Genomic DNA, 13,781 nt, shown 5'->3' on the forward strand with positions numbered 1-13,781 from the left:
CAGCATTGTTTGGGAAATGACTAGATGACGTTATTTTCATTTCTAATCTTTATTTTTCTACAAAAAGTTATTTTTCATAAAAAATAAGCTAACATTCAACTATACAGGTATGTCTCTCTTTAGTAATTCCGGAGAGAGCAATGTAGCTGAGGTTTAAACATTAGTGTCTTGAACTAATGTTTGAATATTTCAACACTAATCCATTGACTTCCATCTGAAACTAGCCTCCAATAAGGCTAGTTGTATGGATAAGTGTTGGAAGAACTGGTTCATGTATTTTTTTTAAATGGAAATCAAAGTATCTAGTCCACCTTTATGGACTAATATGCTGCAATTTTTCATTTTAGACATTAAAGACAAAAAACGCAAAATGTAATCTGAAATTCTACTTTTTTTCTCCCGCATTTGCACTTCTACATGGTAAGTTTAAAAACTTGCTAGTAGGTACTTTATAATAAGTGAATTGAAGATAAAAGAAAGGCAGTAAAAATCATATGTGTAATATGTTGCCTGCTTAGCTCATCACACAGTTGTATTTCTGCTCTGTCTGAAATATTAGCAAAGGCCACTGCTGTGCACATTTTGATAATGTGTGCTGAGCTCTGCATGATTGAGCTAACAGAAATATAGTTGAAAGTATCTGATAGTTTTATAAACTGTATTTTATTTCTGGAGACCTCATTTAAAAATAGGTGACCTTGATCTAAAAATCATTGACTAAATAACGACAAAGGGCCTCATTTATCCCTGGTCCAAGTCCCTTGACTTCAGGGTGAATTTGTTCTATGTACCTCCCCAACTTATAAGCACCTGAGTTTTAGGAAGTTGTTGGTGCATGGGATCTGCCTATACTCTCGCTAAATTGCTCTTGGAAATTCAGTGAGATTTTATTTTTGTCCCTTCATTGTGAGATTCTTTAATATCTAACTTCCCCTATATCTTAACTTTCAGTTTTATCTTGATGCCATTGTGACCCATTATTTTGGCTATGAGTAATTTCCTCCAAGACCAGTATTGTTTCACTGATCTCCTGGAAGATGGTCCTCAAAAGCAACGTAATCAGCGCTCTTTCTGCCTTCCACCAGATCTGTGTGTTTAGTGCAATATACCAATCATTATATTCTCCTCCCCATGCATGTCTAGCTTCATCTGTGTTAACGCTATTCACACATAAGTTACGCAGTTATAGAGTACTTGCAACTACATTTGTTATCCTTAAATATGCTGTGCTCAGCACAAATTGCTATGTCAAAATGTGCACCGCAAGTAGCCTTTCCTGCTATTCCACATATAGTAGAAATATTCCACTTCTGTGTGACTTGCCAGACAGGTAAACACACATGAATTTTGTTTTTATTTCCTATTTTAATTCTTAATGACAACCCATGGACTGACTAGCAGCAACTACCCTTAAAAGCTGTGTTGTCACCATTTTCCCACCTCTGCCACTGATCTGTGCCGCCACGAGCAAGTCACTTCACTTCTGTGGCTTAGTTTCCCCATATCTAAAAAGGAGATAATGATACTCACCCTCCATTGTAAATTGCTTGGTGATCTGTGGATGAAAAGCACTATATAAGAGGGAAATATTATTATTCGTTCTCTAGAGCTGCTAAAGATTTCTGGGCTGACACCCTTCTGCATTGAAGCCTTTATACATCTGAGGACTTCACTTCATGAAAGCAGGAAATGTCAGGGATGCCTACTGACTATTTGCTGATGGGAAAGGCTAAGATTGCCATGTGGCTCTTCCTCCCTTTACCCCAGTCAGACATGTTGGGGGAGCCTACTGACTCCTTTTGTGGGAGAACTTGAGGAGCCAGCCCTATTGCATTTGCTGACTTCTCATGCTTTTGCCCTCTTAAGAATCCAGTGTTGTGGTTAATGGTTCACATTTTTTTTTTTAAGGTCATGGATATATATGGACTTGGGGCTTTGGTCCATCATTAAGCAAATGAAAATGAACTGTACTCATTCTGATTGCTATAACTCCTAGTGACAAGAGTTCAGCACAGAGTCCATAAAATTATTACGCACCCAACGCCATGACATAAGATAAAAACAAACATCAACTAGTAGTGTTCACAGTCAGCAATAATAGCAACCTGTCACTAGATTTCAAAATCTGTTAAGACTTGGTAAAGGCCAAGCAAATGATTGGCGGAAAAAATGAGCCATACATCATACCCTGAAATCTAATGAGATAAATTAGACATTCAGAGGCAGCACATTTCACTGTTTAGGATGCCACCAAAAATGCTCCTCCTCCAGTTCAAGACTTTGAATCTAGAGACTAGCACAAAGAGGAGCATCTCAGTTATTTTGCTGAGGAATGGAGGGAGGAAAGTAAGTCCCTATTGATATAGGGCTTTAAAAATTGTAACCACCACCTACCATTGCACTTGAAAGCAGAAGAGAAGCCCACAGAAGAGCACAAGTGTAGTTTACTATTATACCAGCCTGAAATAGCTGAAGCTTCTGAATGTTCTTCAAGGGAAGCCCCAAGTAAAGTGCATTATATAAAACACTATAATTAATTACACTAATAGATAAATGTGTTGGCAGTCTAAGCGCTTGTTTACACTGTCTTTGGGTCAGTTAATACATGTTCCTGGTATAGATAGTACCCTAACACAAGAGGTCAAAGATTGAATGGCCTATCGACAATGAACCACAGAGGTGGTTCTTCTGGACCAGAACTGAGGCATTCTGGTGAAGTAGAGTGGGGAGCTTCCACTCCAGCCACTCATTCTATATCTGTTATGGGGCTGAGTTTTCAGGACTGAAACTGGATGATTTGTATTTGCTAAACACACTTTAAAAAAATACACCCCAAATATATTTATAGGATTTGACTTGTGCTGATATATTGTATCTTGAAGAACATTTAATCTTTACTTGATTTTTTTTCCTCCCCACATCAGGATTTCAGCTAATTTGGTTGATCAAAGTTCAGAATTTGGCAGTTTCTAAAACAGAACTTGTGTCTGATTAGCAATAAAACATTCAGTGCTGAAATCTTGGCTCATTGAAATTAATTGGGTCGGGATTTCATCCCAGTGATTGTCAGGTCCATGTTATGGGACACTGGTAAATATTTTTCTTTACAAAGTAAGCACAGAACAGAAAGATTTTCAGCTTTTATGCGTAATATACCAATATATTTTATTTTTTCCCCTCCAGAATAAATCAGCATGCATCTGTAGAATGAAGCTATCTTTCCAGAAAAAAAAGTTATTTAAATAAGCAGCTGAACTGCACACCACATGCACAGATTAGGAAAAGAAGATTTTCTGTTCTTAATCTGCACAGCAAGAATGTACTGGAAAAAACAGTAGAAAGCAGCAATGAAATAAAGGATTGTTATCTAGTGAATTATCTTCTCATCTTCACACAATCCAGCTCAAGCAGTACCTGCAGGTTTGTCAGCCTCTTCCATTCACAAGTTGAGATATTCATGTCCTGGCCTGGAGTAATGCAACATAGTATTTGTACACCTCATAGCCTTTGAGGTATTAACATGACAACCAGCAGCCGCACGTGTCCAGTACCAACAGTGAACGGACATATGAATCACTATCCAACAGCCCCATATCCATTACTTTTTCCTCCAGTCATCGGTGGACTTTCACTTCCTTCCCTTCATGGACTCCAGGGTAACCCCCCAACAAGGGGATGCAGCACCCCATCACCTGCAAGTAAGTGCCCAGTTATTGATTCTTATGGCTGTTATTTACTACAGTAGAACCTCAGAGTTACGAACATCTCAGGTATGGAGGTGGTTCGTAACTCTGAACAAAACGTTATGGTGGTTCTTTCAAAAATTTACAACTGAACATTGACTTAATGCAGCTTTGAAACTTGACTATGCAGAAGTAAAATGCTGCTTTCCCTTTATTTTTTTTTAGTAGTTTACTTTACAGTACTGTACTGTATTTGCTTTTTTTGTTTCTGTTGCTCCCTGATTGTGTACTTCCAGTTCCAAATGAGATATGTGGTTGACTGCTCAGTTTGTAACTCTGATGTTCATAACTCTGAGGCTTTACTGTAATTTCCTTTATTAAAGAATGAACACGTTGATTATTGTTAGGTTAATTACAGCTGTTCATTTGCCACTGGCCTCCCTTTCTTTAAAAACAAATTTATTTTGAAATATAATTTTTATTTTTCTCTGCCTTTTTTAAAAAAAAGATGATAAACATGCAATAGTATGAAATATTCCAGCTATGAAAATCATGAGTGATAAAACCTGCTAGACATTAGGAAATCTTACATTGTTATTCGTTAGTAGCTGTGGCGATATCTTATCATACCACCATAGGTCAGACCAAACATGTGTTTTTAACAAATCACACAGAAAAATAATTTCTTCTCTCATTAGCAAATAGCTATTGCCTATATTAGTACATAATAAATAGTGCTTTTTTGTTTTGCTTCCCTGTTGCTTGCCATACTAAGGTCCCGATTCGGTAGCTGCACATAGAACCTCCACTAGCAGGGCTGGCTCCAGGCACCAGCCGAGCAAGCTGGTGCTTGGGGCGGCAGCTTGTAGGAGGCAGCCTTCCGCCCAATCCTAGGGTGGCACGGACGCTTTTTTTTTTTTTTTGTTCCACTCCGACTGCCCTGTAGGCGGCAGTGGCGTGGAGGATGGGAGCACCCTGCAGCAAGCCTGGCAGGGCAGCCCGCGTCCTTCCCTCCCAGCCGACCGGAGTGGTGTGGAGGCCTCCCGGCAGGGGGCACGGTGGGAGGGGCCGCGTGGCAGCGCTCCGCTGAAGCCCTGGCCGCCCCCCTTCTCTCTCTCCCCCCGCTCCCTCCCCCTCCCTCCCCCTAGCCGGGGCACATCTGCAGGACAGGGAGTCCCTCTGCACCCTGGCTCCAGCTGCACTTTGCTGTTCTGGCTGCCGCGTTTTTTTTTTTGCTTGGGGCGGCCAGAAATCCAGAGCCGGCCCTGCCCACTAGAATCAGTAGGTATTTTGTTGCTGCACTATTGGGGTCAGCATATGCATCTGAAATTCATATGCAGTGATATAGTGCTCTGTTGTCTGGTATATCCTCTTTAAAATGCTGCCATTCAATATTACTAAGTGTACTAGCCAAAGTGAGTTGTTTTCAGTGCTTTTTAATGAACACTGCCATGTTTCTTGCTAGGACTTACTTTCAAATGCATTGAAAAGAAGGGCCATGGGTCCAAATGATATTCTCAATTACACTAGTGTAAACCCAGTATAACACCATTTAAGGAAAATGAGTTACTCTATATTTTCAGTGGTGTAACAGTGCAGGGTTAGGCCCTACGTGAGGAAAAGCAGTGCATGCTTGGTGGGATATTGGAGGATTATTCTGTTTCATTTCACAGCTCACATTTATTGTACAGATGTTTGTTAAAGGACCTTGCTGTGAATGCTCCATATTAAGAAGCCTCGTGGCTAAACAGAAAGCTACAAAGGGCTTGCAGAGTATTGATATTAGCTACTAAAATATGTGCTGGAGTAAAAAAGCATGCAAAGTTTTGCATTCCAGACAAGGAAGGGGAGCAAAAAGGAAGAGAACCATAAAGACGACGAAGGAAAGCAACATTTTAGCATGAGACACAGGGAATGAAGAAATTCAAATGCTTGTTAATGCCACTTGCATGTGAAGTCCCTCCTTTATCCATTTACACATTATGGGTGAACTCCTAGCCTTACTGAAATAAATGTGAGTTTTGCTATTAACTTCAAGAGGGGCGTGATTTCCCCATGTGTGTAGACTTACGTGAGACCACATGCAGGCATATTGTTTTCAGGGTCAGACTCTTAATTTCTTCTGTTTTATTGCACTACATGATTTCTTTTATAGGATGTAAAGAAGAAACAGCTACAAGTTAGAAAACGTTTTAAGCATTTAATTTCCCAGTCCTTTTAGAAGTGATCAGAATACTGAACTGAGTTTTTGCTCTGATATTGCAAGAAAGTTCTTCTGTCACATGGACCAGATAGATGATTCGTTCACAGCACCTTTTTGAAGACATATATTGGTAAATATCCAAAATATATAGGACTGTATATGCACAATTGTTCTTCACCATAATCATGTTCTTATTACATTAAGATTGTATTGAAATCAAATCAGTAGGAGTTGTGACTACTCAGCACTTCTAAAAATCAAGCCGAATGTATATTTAGGCACCCAAAACAAATGGCCAGTTTTGAAAATATGGGAATGTCTCTTTAAGTCTCCACTGTCATGGTCTCATCCTCCAATTTTCAGTATTTTCAAAGGTGTTTGCCTTAATTCAGACACTTTTATCCATATTTACATATGTAAGTAAAATTAACCTGATTCTTTAGAGGTGCTGAGCACCAACAGTTCCCATGGACTTCGCTGACCATAAAAATCTGGTCACTTCAGAGCGTAGCACTGGGTACCTGTGTATGAAAATTATTGCCTCTGTGTGAAATGTTGAGGGGGCTCAATGGGACAAAGATTTCTTGGGGGAAGAGATCCTTGCAAGACAGCTGGCCCTTTTGGTTGATATTTCTCACTTATTTTGTTTTCCAGTCTTATAGACGTGGCAGCCTCTTTTGAATTTAGGCCTTTAGAGTTCTGGTAAGTGATTTATAAATCTTTCAGGAGCCCTGAGACAGGACCCTAGTGCATTGACATTATATCTCAAGAGGCCTGGATTCAGATTCTTGAAAGTAGTCAGAGTGGCCTATCCTAACTAATGTTTCCACTTCACAAAACTACCACGCAGTTTGGTACAGTTTAGCATGGTCAAGAGTCTTTCTATTAAAATGAGAGCCAGAACTGGACACTGGGGGAATACAGTTCTGTAGTGAGAAGCTATATGTAGGGAAACTTGCCCAGTATCTGCCTGAAGCCCTGCACTATATGTGACTGTATCCACAGTGCTATTTATCTTTCAACAGCATGAGTTCAATATTCTATTTTAGATAATAGGAACTCTGTCAGGAATAAAGACCTCTGTTCCCTTTAGTTTTTTTAAAACAATGTAATTTATCAGCTTTTGTTCAGAGCTATCAAAGTTGGTACAGTTTAAGTTGAAAGACTTCATATTATTTTACTGTACTATTTTCTGTTCTGTCTTGACTTCAGACTTTTTCCATTATACCAAGTACCTGTAAATTCAGCCATCTTGTATCTACAGTTGAAACTGACATGTCATAGAAATAAGGGGCCTCATCATCAGCCCCTTCTCCTATTAAAGAGACAAAAGGCTTTTAGACAGATTAATTTTATGGGCATAAGTGGCCTCCAGTAAGAGAACTGTGTTATAGTGAATTAATTTCACTGATGTTGATAATGGTGTTGACTCCTTCACCTCTGACTTGACTTCTGTTTTTAGACTGAGATACATAGTGCAAAATACTTTATAATTATAAGGTTGGTCACAATGCTAAAAAGGTCAGTAACAGAAAAAATATTACCTTTACACATAGGTGAACTGTATGTTAACATTGAATGAATAAAAGAGAGACTGTGGTTAAGAAGATAATTACTTTTATAAGCATGATTGATTCACCTAGTGCTGTACTAACCCTGGGCAGCATAAAGCAGAGATTTTCAGTAGTCCCATTTGGGAGTACTCGGTGTGCACGCTCATGCAATAGCATTCATAATGATGAACCACAAACCTTTTCTACTTAAAAAAAAATTAACTGAGATAGTTACAGGATAGTTGGTTTCGTAATGGTATTTCAAGCTTCAGTGGGTCATTTTGTTCTCAGTTCCAGTGGATATGAATCCATGAAAAAATGTGCACTGATAGTACTCTGGACAAAGAAGTTCTTCTTGGGACCTGAGCAGGGACAAAGACAACATGGAAGAAAATGGAGCTCAGAGCCACTTTAATATCTTTTAAGTCAGAGTCATGCACGAGCAACTGTTGGGCTAGTTCTTCGAGTGATGTCCCTATGGGTGCTCCATAGTGCCCCCTGTGCCTGGGACTGGAAATCTTCATTAGCAATGTCTGTCAGACCTTCCCCCTCTTGCGCTGTGCGCAGGACGTACATACAGTGCTGTGCAGTCTGACCGCCCCCAGTGTCTTCTCTACCACCTTTTGGAATGGAATGGAATCCGCAGCACAGTAATTAGTATTTTCTTCTTCTTCTCCTTTCCTCTTCTATAAAAAATATTAATTATTATTTTTATTTTGTCTTTACCTTTTCAGTTTTTTCATAGCTTGAGTTTTTTTCCCCCCCCCCCCACTTCCTACCCTTCCCAATTGGGAAGCTTTTCCCTCCACCCTTATGCCCGGATCCCCTGGGTTTAAGAGGTTCATTTCTTGCAGAGCCACCTTCCTGGTAAGAGATGGCCACATGCAGTGTATTGGCTCTCTGGGAGAGGGATACATCCCAAAAAAGTGTTCCCACTGCCTCGGCCTGACAACCAGGGCCAAAATGTACTGGGATATTAGATTGAAACGTCTCCTTATGGAGAAGTCGCTTTGACTAGCATCAGGCGCAGGCCCAGACTCTTCCCCAGGGAGGCCCTCATGCCAGTGGCAGTGGAGTCATCCCAAAAGCAGGGGGCCCCCGCCCCCTCAATGACCCCACCCCTGCCCCCCTCTGCCACCTGAGGCCCCATCCCCAGCCAAACCGGAAGAAGGAGCTGCGGATCCTCCACCTGCCTGGGGATGGGGGGTCCAAGAGCAGGCCCCAGCCCATGGCTTTGCCCCGTGGGCCACCTGCCCAGGACAGGAGAGTCTGTGGCTCCCATAGCTGCCCGCTCAGCTCTTACCACAACCTGACTCCGGTGGGAAGTGTGGGGGGACTGCAGGGCTGGGCCAGGGCCCAGGGCTGCTCTCGACCCCCCACCCTGGGCAGGTGGAGGATAGTCCATGGCACGGTGCCCCACAGCTGTCTGGGCTCCCTGGCCAGGCTCCAGCTGCCGGCCTGGCCGCTGAGGGCAGGGCCTTGGGGGACGGGGGGCATGGCAAAAAATGGATGGGCCAGGCCCCTGACCCCCTTCCCCCGCTGTTCCGGCGCCCCATCTCACACTCTGCCAGGTCATCTGCCAGTCCTCATTTTTCCTGTCCCCTGAAGAGAAAGTCATTCCTTGCTCATTTGGATGACAAGAAATGGGCTTCCTCCTCACACTTTGAGGCACAGCCCACCAGAACACCATCCCCAGCGAGGTTGGTTACCTCAGCCTCATCTGATGGGATACATAGCTCCAGGGCTCATCCGAGCACCTCCAGTGCCAGTTCAAAGAAACAGTCAAAAGACTCTAACTGAGCAGACCTACGTCCCTTGGCACCATTTCCCAGCTCTGAGGACCAAGCTGGGCCACCTTCAGGAGCTACAGCACCAATGCCATTTCTGGCATCAGTGAAACTGTCAACATTGATTAAGACCTCGGCACCAGCAAAATTGTCAGCACCGACCTAGTCTCAGGGACATACACCCTGCCTTCGGTGCCATGTCTGCCTTCAGCGCGGTGTCTTCCATCGACACCGATGAGGCGTTTTCCCCCTCCACATGACTTCAGATACCCGACGGACCTGTTGGTCTCTGACACTCCTGAGTCTCCTCTTCTGGGATGTGACCTCTTCCCGCCACTTTCACCCTTTTCTCCAGACTCACGCCGCTCCTCCCTCTCTCCACCAAGAATGGCACCTCTCTTCCCTAGTGGTGATGATGAGGAAGATGAGGGCTCTATTGTTCTCTCAACTAGGGGCAATTCCTACCTGCCCATCCTCACTGTACGCAATCTTCTGCTGGTCATCAAGCCTGGCAGGGACCACCATGGATGTAGCCATATGTGCCACTCCCACTAAACTGGCCGTATTGGGAAATCTTGTATAGGGGGCAGTTCAGGAACCCTACCAGGGAGCTTCGACGGATACCTACACCTTTCCCTTTTCTACCCGTTTCTCGCCCCCAGGAAGTCAAACCACAGCTGGCATTAACTGAATAGGAAGAACAGGAGGAGGAAGAGTCTCCACCAACTTTATATTTTTCATCCTCATCTCCTGATGATGCCCCGACCCCCTACATTTCCCGATGACTTCAGACACTTTCAGGAGTTATTCTGCTGGGTTACAGAATCTTTCGAAATCCTGTTGAAGAAAGCTAAAAACCAGCAGCATAAACTGCTGGATATACTGCACATATCCTCTTCTGCCAAGATCGCATTGCCAATCAATGAGGCTCTTCTTGACCCCACAAAGGTGCTGTGGCAGTCCCCGGCATCTATCCCTCCAACCTGCAAACATGCCAACAGAAAATATTATGTTCCAGCGAAGAATGAGGATTCTTATTTTCACACCCCACCCCAAATTCTCTAGTGGTCAGTGCGGTGCAAGAGAGAGACCGTCAGTTCCAATCCTATTCTAATAAACCAGACAGAGATTGGAAACATCTGGACCTATTTGGATGCAAGGCATATTCATCAGCCACGCTCCAATTTAGGATTTCAAACTATGCAGCCCTCATGGCAAAGTATAACTATGTAAAAAGCAACAAAGAGTCCTGTGGCATCTTATAGACTAACAGACCTATTGGAGCATAAGCTTTTGTGGGTGAATACCCACTTCGTCAGACGTGACGAAGTGGATTTTCACCCACAAAAGCTTATACTCCAATAGGTCTGTTAGTCTATAAGGTGCCACAGGACTCTTTGTTGCTTTTTAAAGATCCAGACTAACACGGCTACCCCTCTGATATATAACTATGTAAACTACTCCAAATTGGAGGAACTCTGTCATGATCTACTGGAGACCAAGAAGGAGCAATTCCAAGCCTTCAATTCCACAGCCTCCTAGCCTGTACAAGCCTCACTAGACTCCACAGACGCTGCAGCTCGATCCATTGTGACTGCTGTGGTCAAGAGGCATGCATTGTGGCTCCACTCTTGGGTTTTCCTAAGGAGGTACAAACCACAGTAGAGGACTTACTGTTTGAAGGCCAGAAACTTTTCTTGGAGCTCATGGATAATTCTCTGCACTCCCTTAAAGATTCCCTGAGTTTCCTCAGGATATACACGCCGGCACCAAAGAGATGATTGGGGAAGTACCAAGTCCCCTTACGATTCAGTACACAACAATACATTCCTCAATGGCACTATGACATCCAGCACCGACGACGAAGGCCTCCTAATAAATGTAGACAGTCCACTCCTCAGGGGTCTACCTCTCACATATCACCACCAAAGCAACAATTTTGATGGTGCGGCCAAGGCCCTGAGAAGCACCCCTCTTTTCCAGGCATGCTCACCATCTTCCATATTCCATCTGTTTGATGACCGACTGGCTCCATTCCTATCATCTTGGGAGTCTCATCACCTCGGACAAGTAGGTCCTAGAGATAATCAGGGAAGGATACTCCATCCCCTACCTATCTATCCTGCTACTCCCCCCTCCCCATCCCTTTTCAGGGACCTCTCTCATGATTCCATTCTATGGGGAGGAAATAAAACATCTTCTGCAATTTGGAGCCATAAAACAAGTCCCTTCCCTCCACAGGGGACAGAACTTCTACTCCTACTATTTACTGATTCAGAAAAAGTCCGGCGGCTGGCGTCCCATCATGGACCTTCACAACCTAAACAAATTTGTCAAACTGCAATGCTTCAAGATGGTTACCCTCTCCACTATTATCCCAGCAATGGAACAGGGGGACTGGTTCTCAGCCCTCGACCTCCAAGATGCATACTTTCATATTTCCATACACCCTGCACACAGATGATTCCTCCTATTTGTTGTGGGCACAGACTACTGCCAGTACAAAGTACTTCCCTTTGGACTATCTACAGTGCCTCGGGTGTTCTCCAATTCCTCATGGTAATCATTGCCTATCTGCGGAAACAAGGAATCATCATTTTTCCATACTTGGATAACTGTCTTCTCAAGGCCCCATCGGAACACTATGCTGCCTGTTTCTGTTGTGGTCTGAATTAGAACTCACGTTTTTTAAAATAACTTTCTATTTTTATATTATCAGAAAACTACATAAAAGCCAAAGAGATCAGTTGTTGCCAATACATATTTGTACCAGAGTTGAAAGGGAAAATTCTCTTTTAATATAATATTTAGTGGAATGGCAGCATCAATAGCAACGTCTTCACAATGCAGTCTGAATACAAATACCACTAAACTGTTATGAAGTTTATGCACCTTATGGGATTTTTAATTGAGTTTTAAATACCTCCACACAGAAAAAATGGTCTGAATTAAATCTAAATGAGGGCTAGATGCACAAACAAATGGAGCCCACTTTAAAAAAAAAAAAAAAAAATCCCCTAACTTGGGACAGTCCGCTTTCTCCTGAGATGGCCTCTTGTCATCCTCCTAATGAAGCAGCCCACAGAGCAGTTAGCTATTAACAATCATATGATGATCCACCTGTTATTCTCCCTGTGACTTACTGCTCCAATCTGGTCCTCAAACCCCTGACCATAAGACTTGGATCACAAGGATCCTGCCTTTATTTGTCCCAGGAATGGATAGGGAGGGGTTGGGAAATGTGAACATATCATTATAAAGGGCTTTGACAGAAAGTCAATAAGGTGAATAACTGATCCACTTATTAGATAATCATAACCATTTTACATGGAGAATCTATGGGGTGGCAAGAATAGAGTTAAGGTAATTTAACCGCACATTTCCATACTTTCCAGTGTTTGCTGTTTTAAAAGTGTAATCTTAAAATAGAATGTCCCATCTATTCTGTTCTGTATAGGTCTTTTGGACATGTGTAGATGTCTGGAAAATAAAATCATTCAAGAATGTGGGAGAGGCAGGGAATAGAATCCACTCTGACAATGCTATGTGAACCCTTATCTAGCCACTAAATATAGTAATACTATGGTTTTGAAATAGTGCTTTTGAGATACTCGGGCGAGGCAGATTGTTTTAAAACATTATGTTCTATTAGGATTGTTTTCTCTTACATTATTGCTGGCTATTTACAACCTGGACTCCAGCTCAAAGGGGTTTTTTTTGTTTTTTGGGGGGGGAATAAATATGGACTGACTGACATCATTAAACTAATACAGTAGAATGCAGTATTTTTAGTGTATTACAACATAGTTTCCCCAGCTCCACCCCTTGTAGGCATTCATTTACTTTTCCAGTTCACTTGTTAATCATTGTATTGACATAAAAAGTCCTCCCAAAAGCACTCTTTGGTAGATTGCATTAAATATGAATAGCGGATATTCATTACGATGTGTTACCCCCAAGAGAGTGCTAAACTATCCGCATTACTCAGGAACAGGCAAATACAGGCAAATTCTTCAGCTATTCAAATAGTTCAGTGTCTCTCTGTATCTCTAATAAAACAAGAATATATCTCTATTCCCTTAATTACTTAGAAGGTCAAGGACTCTCAGTTCCCACTCTACCTTACAGTGCTACAAGAGGGGAATGTTTCCATTGGTGGTTGAATCACAGTAAATATATGATGGATTTTTTCACTCAGCGTACTTATAGTTTTCAACAGCTGTGCATTAGTCTAATAATATTGCTATATCTGTATCGAATTAGGGAAAAATCCGATATGAATTAAAACTTTAAAGGACTTCATCTGTTTTTCAATAGTTACAGCTTTCTGAGTAGTCTGCTTTTCACCTTTATTGCCTCCTCTTTCTTTAAATCCCATCTCACACTGAAGGCTTGACATATACTCTACCATTTGCACACCTCTGCAATTGCCAGCTGTTTTCAGACATCACCTTTTATCATCACCTGTGCTGATGTTATTTTTAAACATATTTCTTATATTCAGAAGGTGGGATAGGCAAAATTAAAATATTAATTTCTTTTGGTATCATGCTAG

General features: G+C 42.2%; 1 protein-coding gene across 1 annotated transcript in view; it reads left to right on the forward strand.

Annotated features, from left to right (window-relative positions):
* Nucleotides 1-3,227: 3,227 nt before the first annotated feature.
* The window catches only part of RARB (retinoic acid receptor beta), a 294,582-nt gene continuing 284,028 nt past the window's right edge, over nt 3,228-13,781 (forward strand). The window contains exon 1 of the mRNA XM_034760797.1: nt 3,228-3,698. Coding sequence (XP_034616688.1) covers nt 3,521-3,698 — 178 coding nt within the window. The 5' untranslated portion in view covers nt 3,228-3,520. The remainder of the gene's footprint in view (nt 3,699-13,781) is intronic.

The sequence above is a fragment of the Trachemys scripta genome, chromosome 2 (genome assembly GCF_013100865.1).
Source record: "Trachemys scripta elegans isolate TJP31775 chromosome 2, CAS_Tse_1.0, whole genome shotgun sequence".
Classification (NCBI taxonomy): domain Eukaryota; kingdom Metazoa; phylum Chordata; order Testudines; family Emydidae; genus Trachemys; species Trachemys scripta.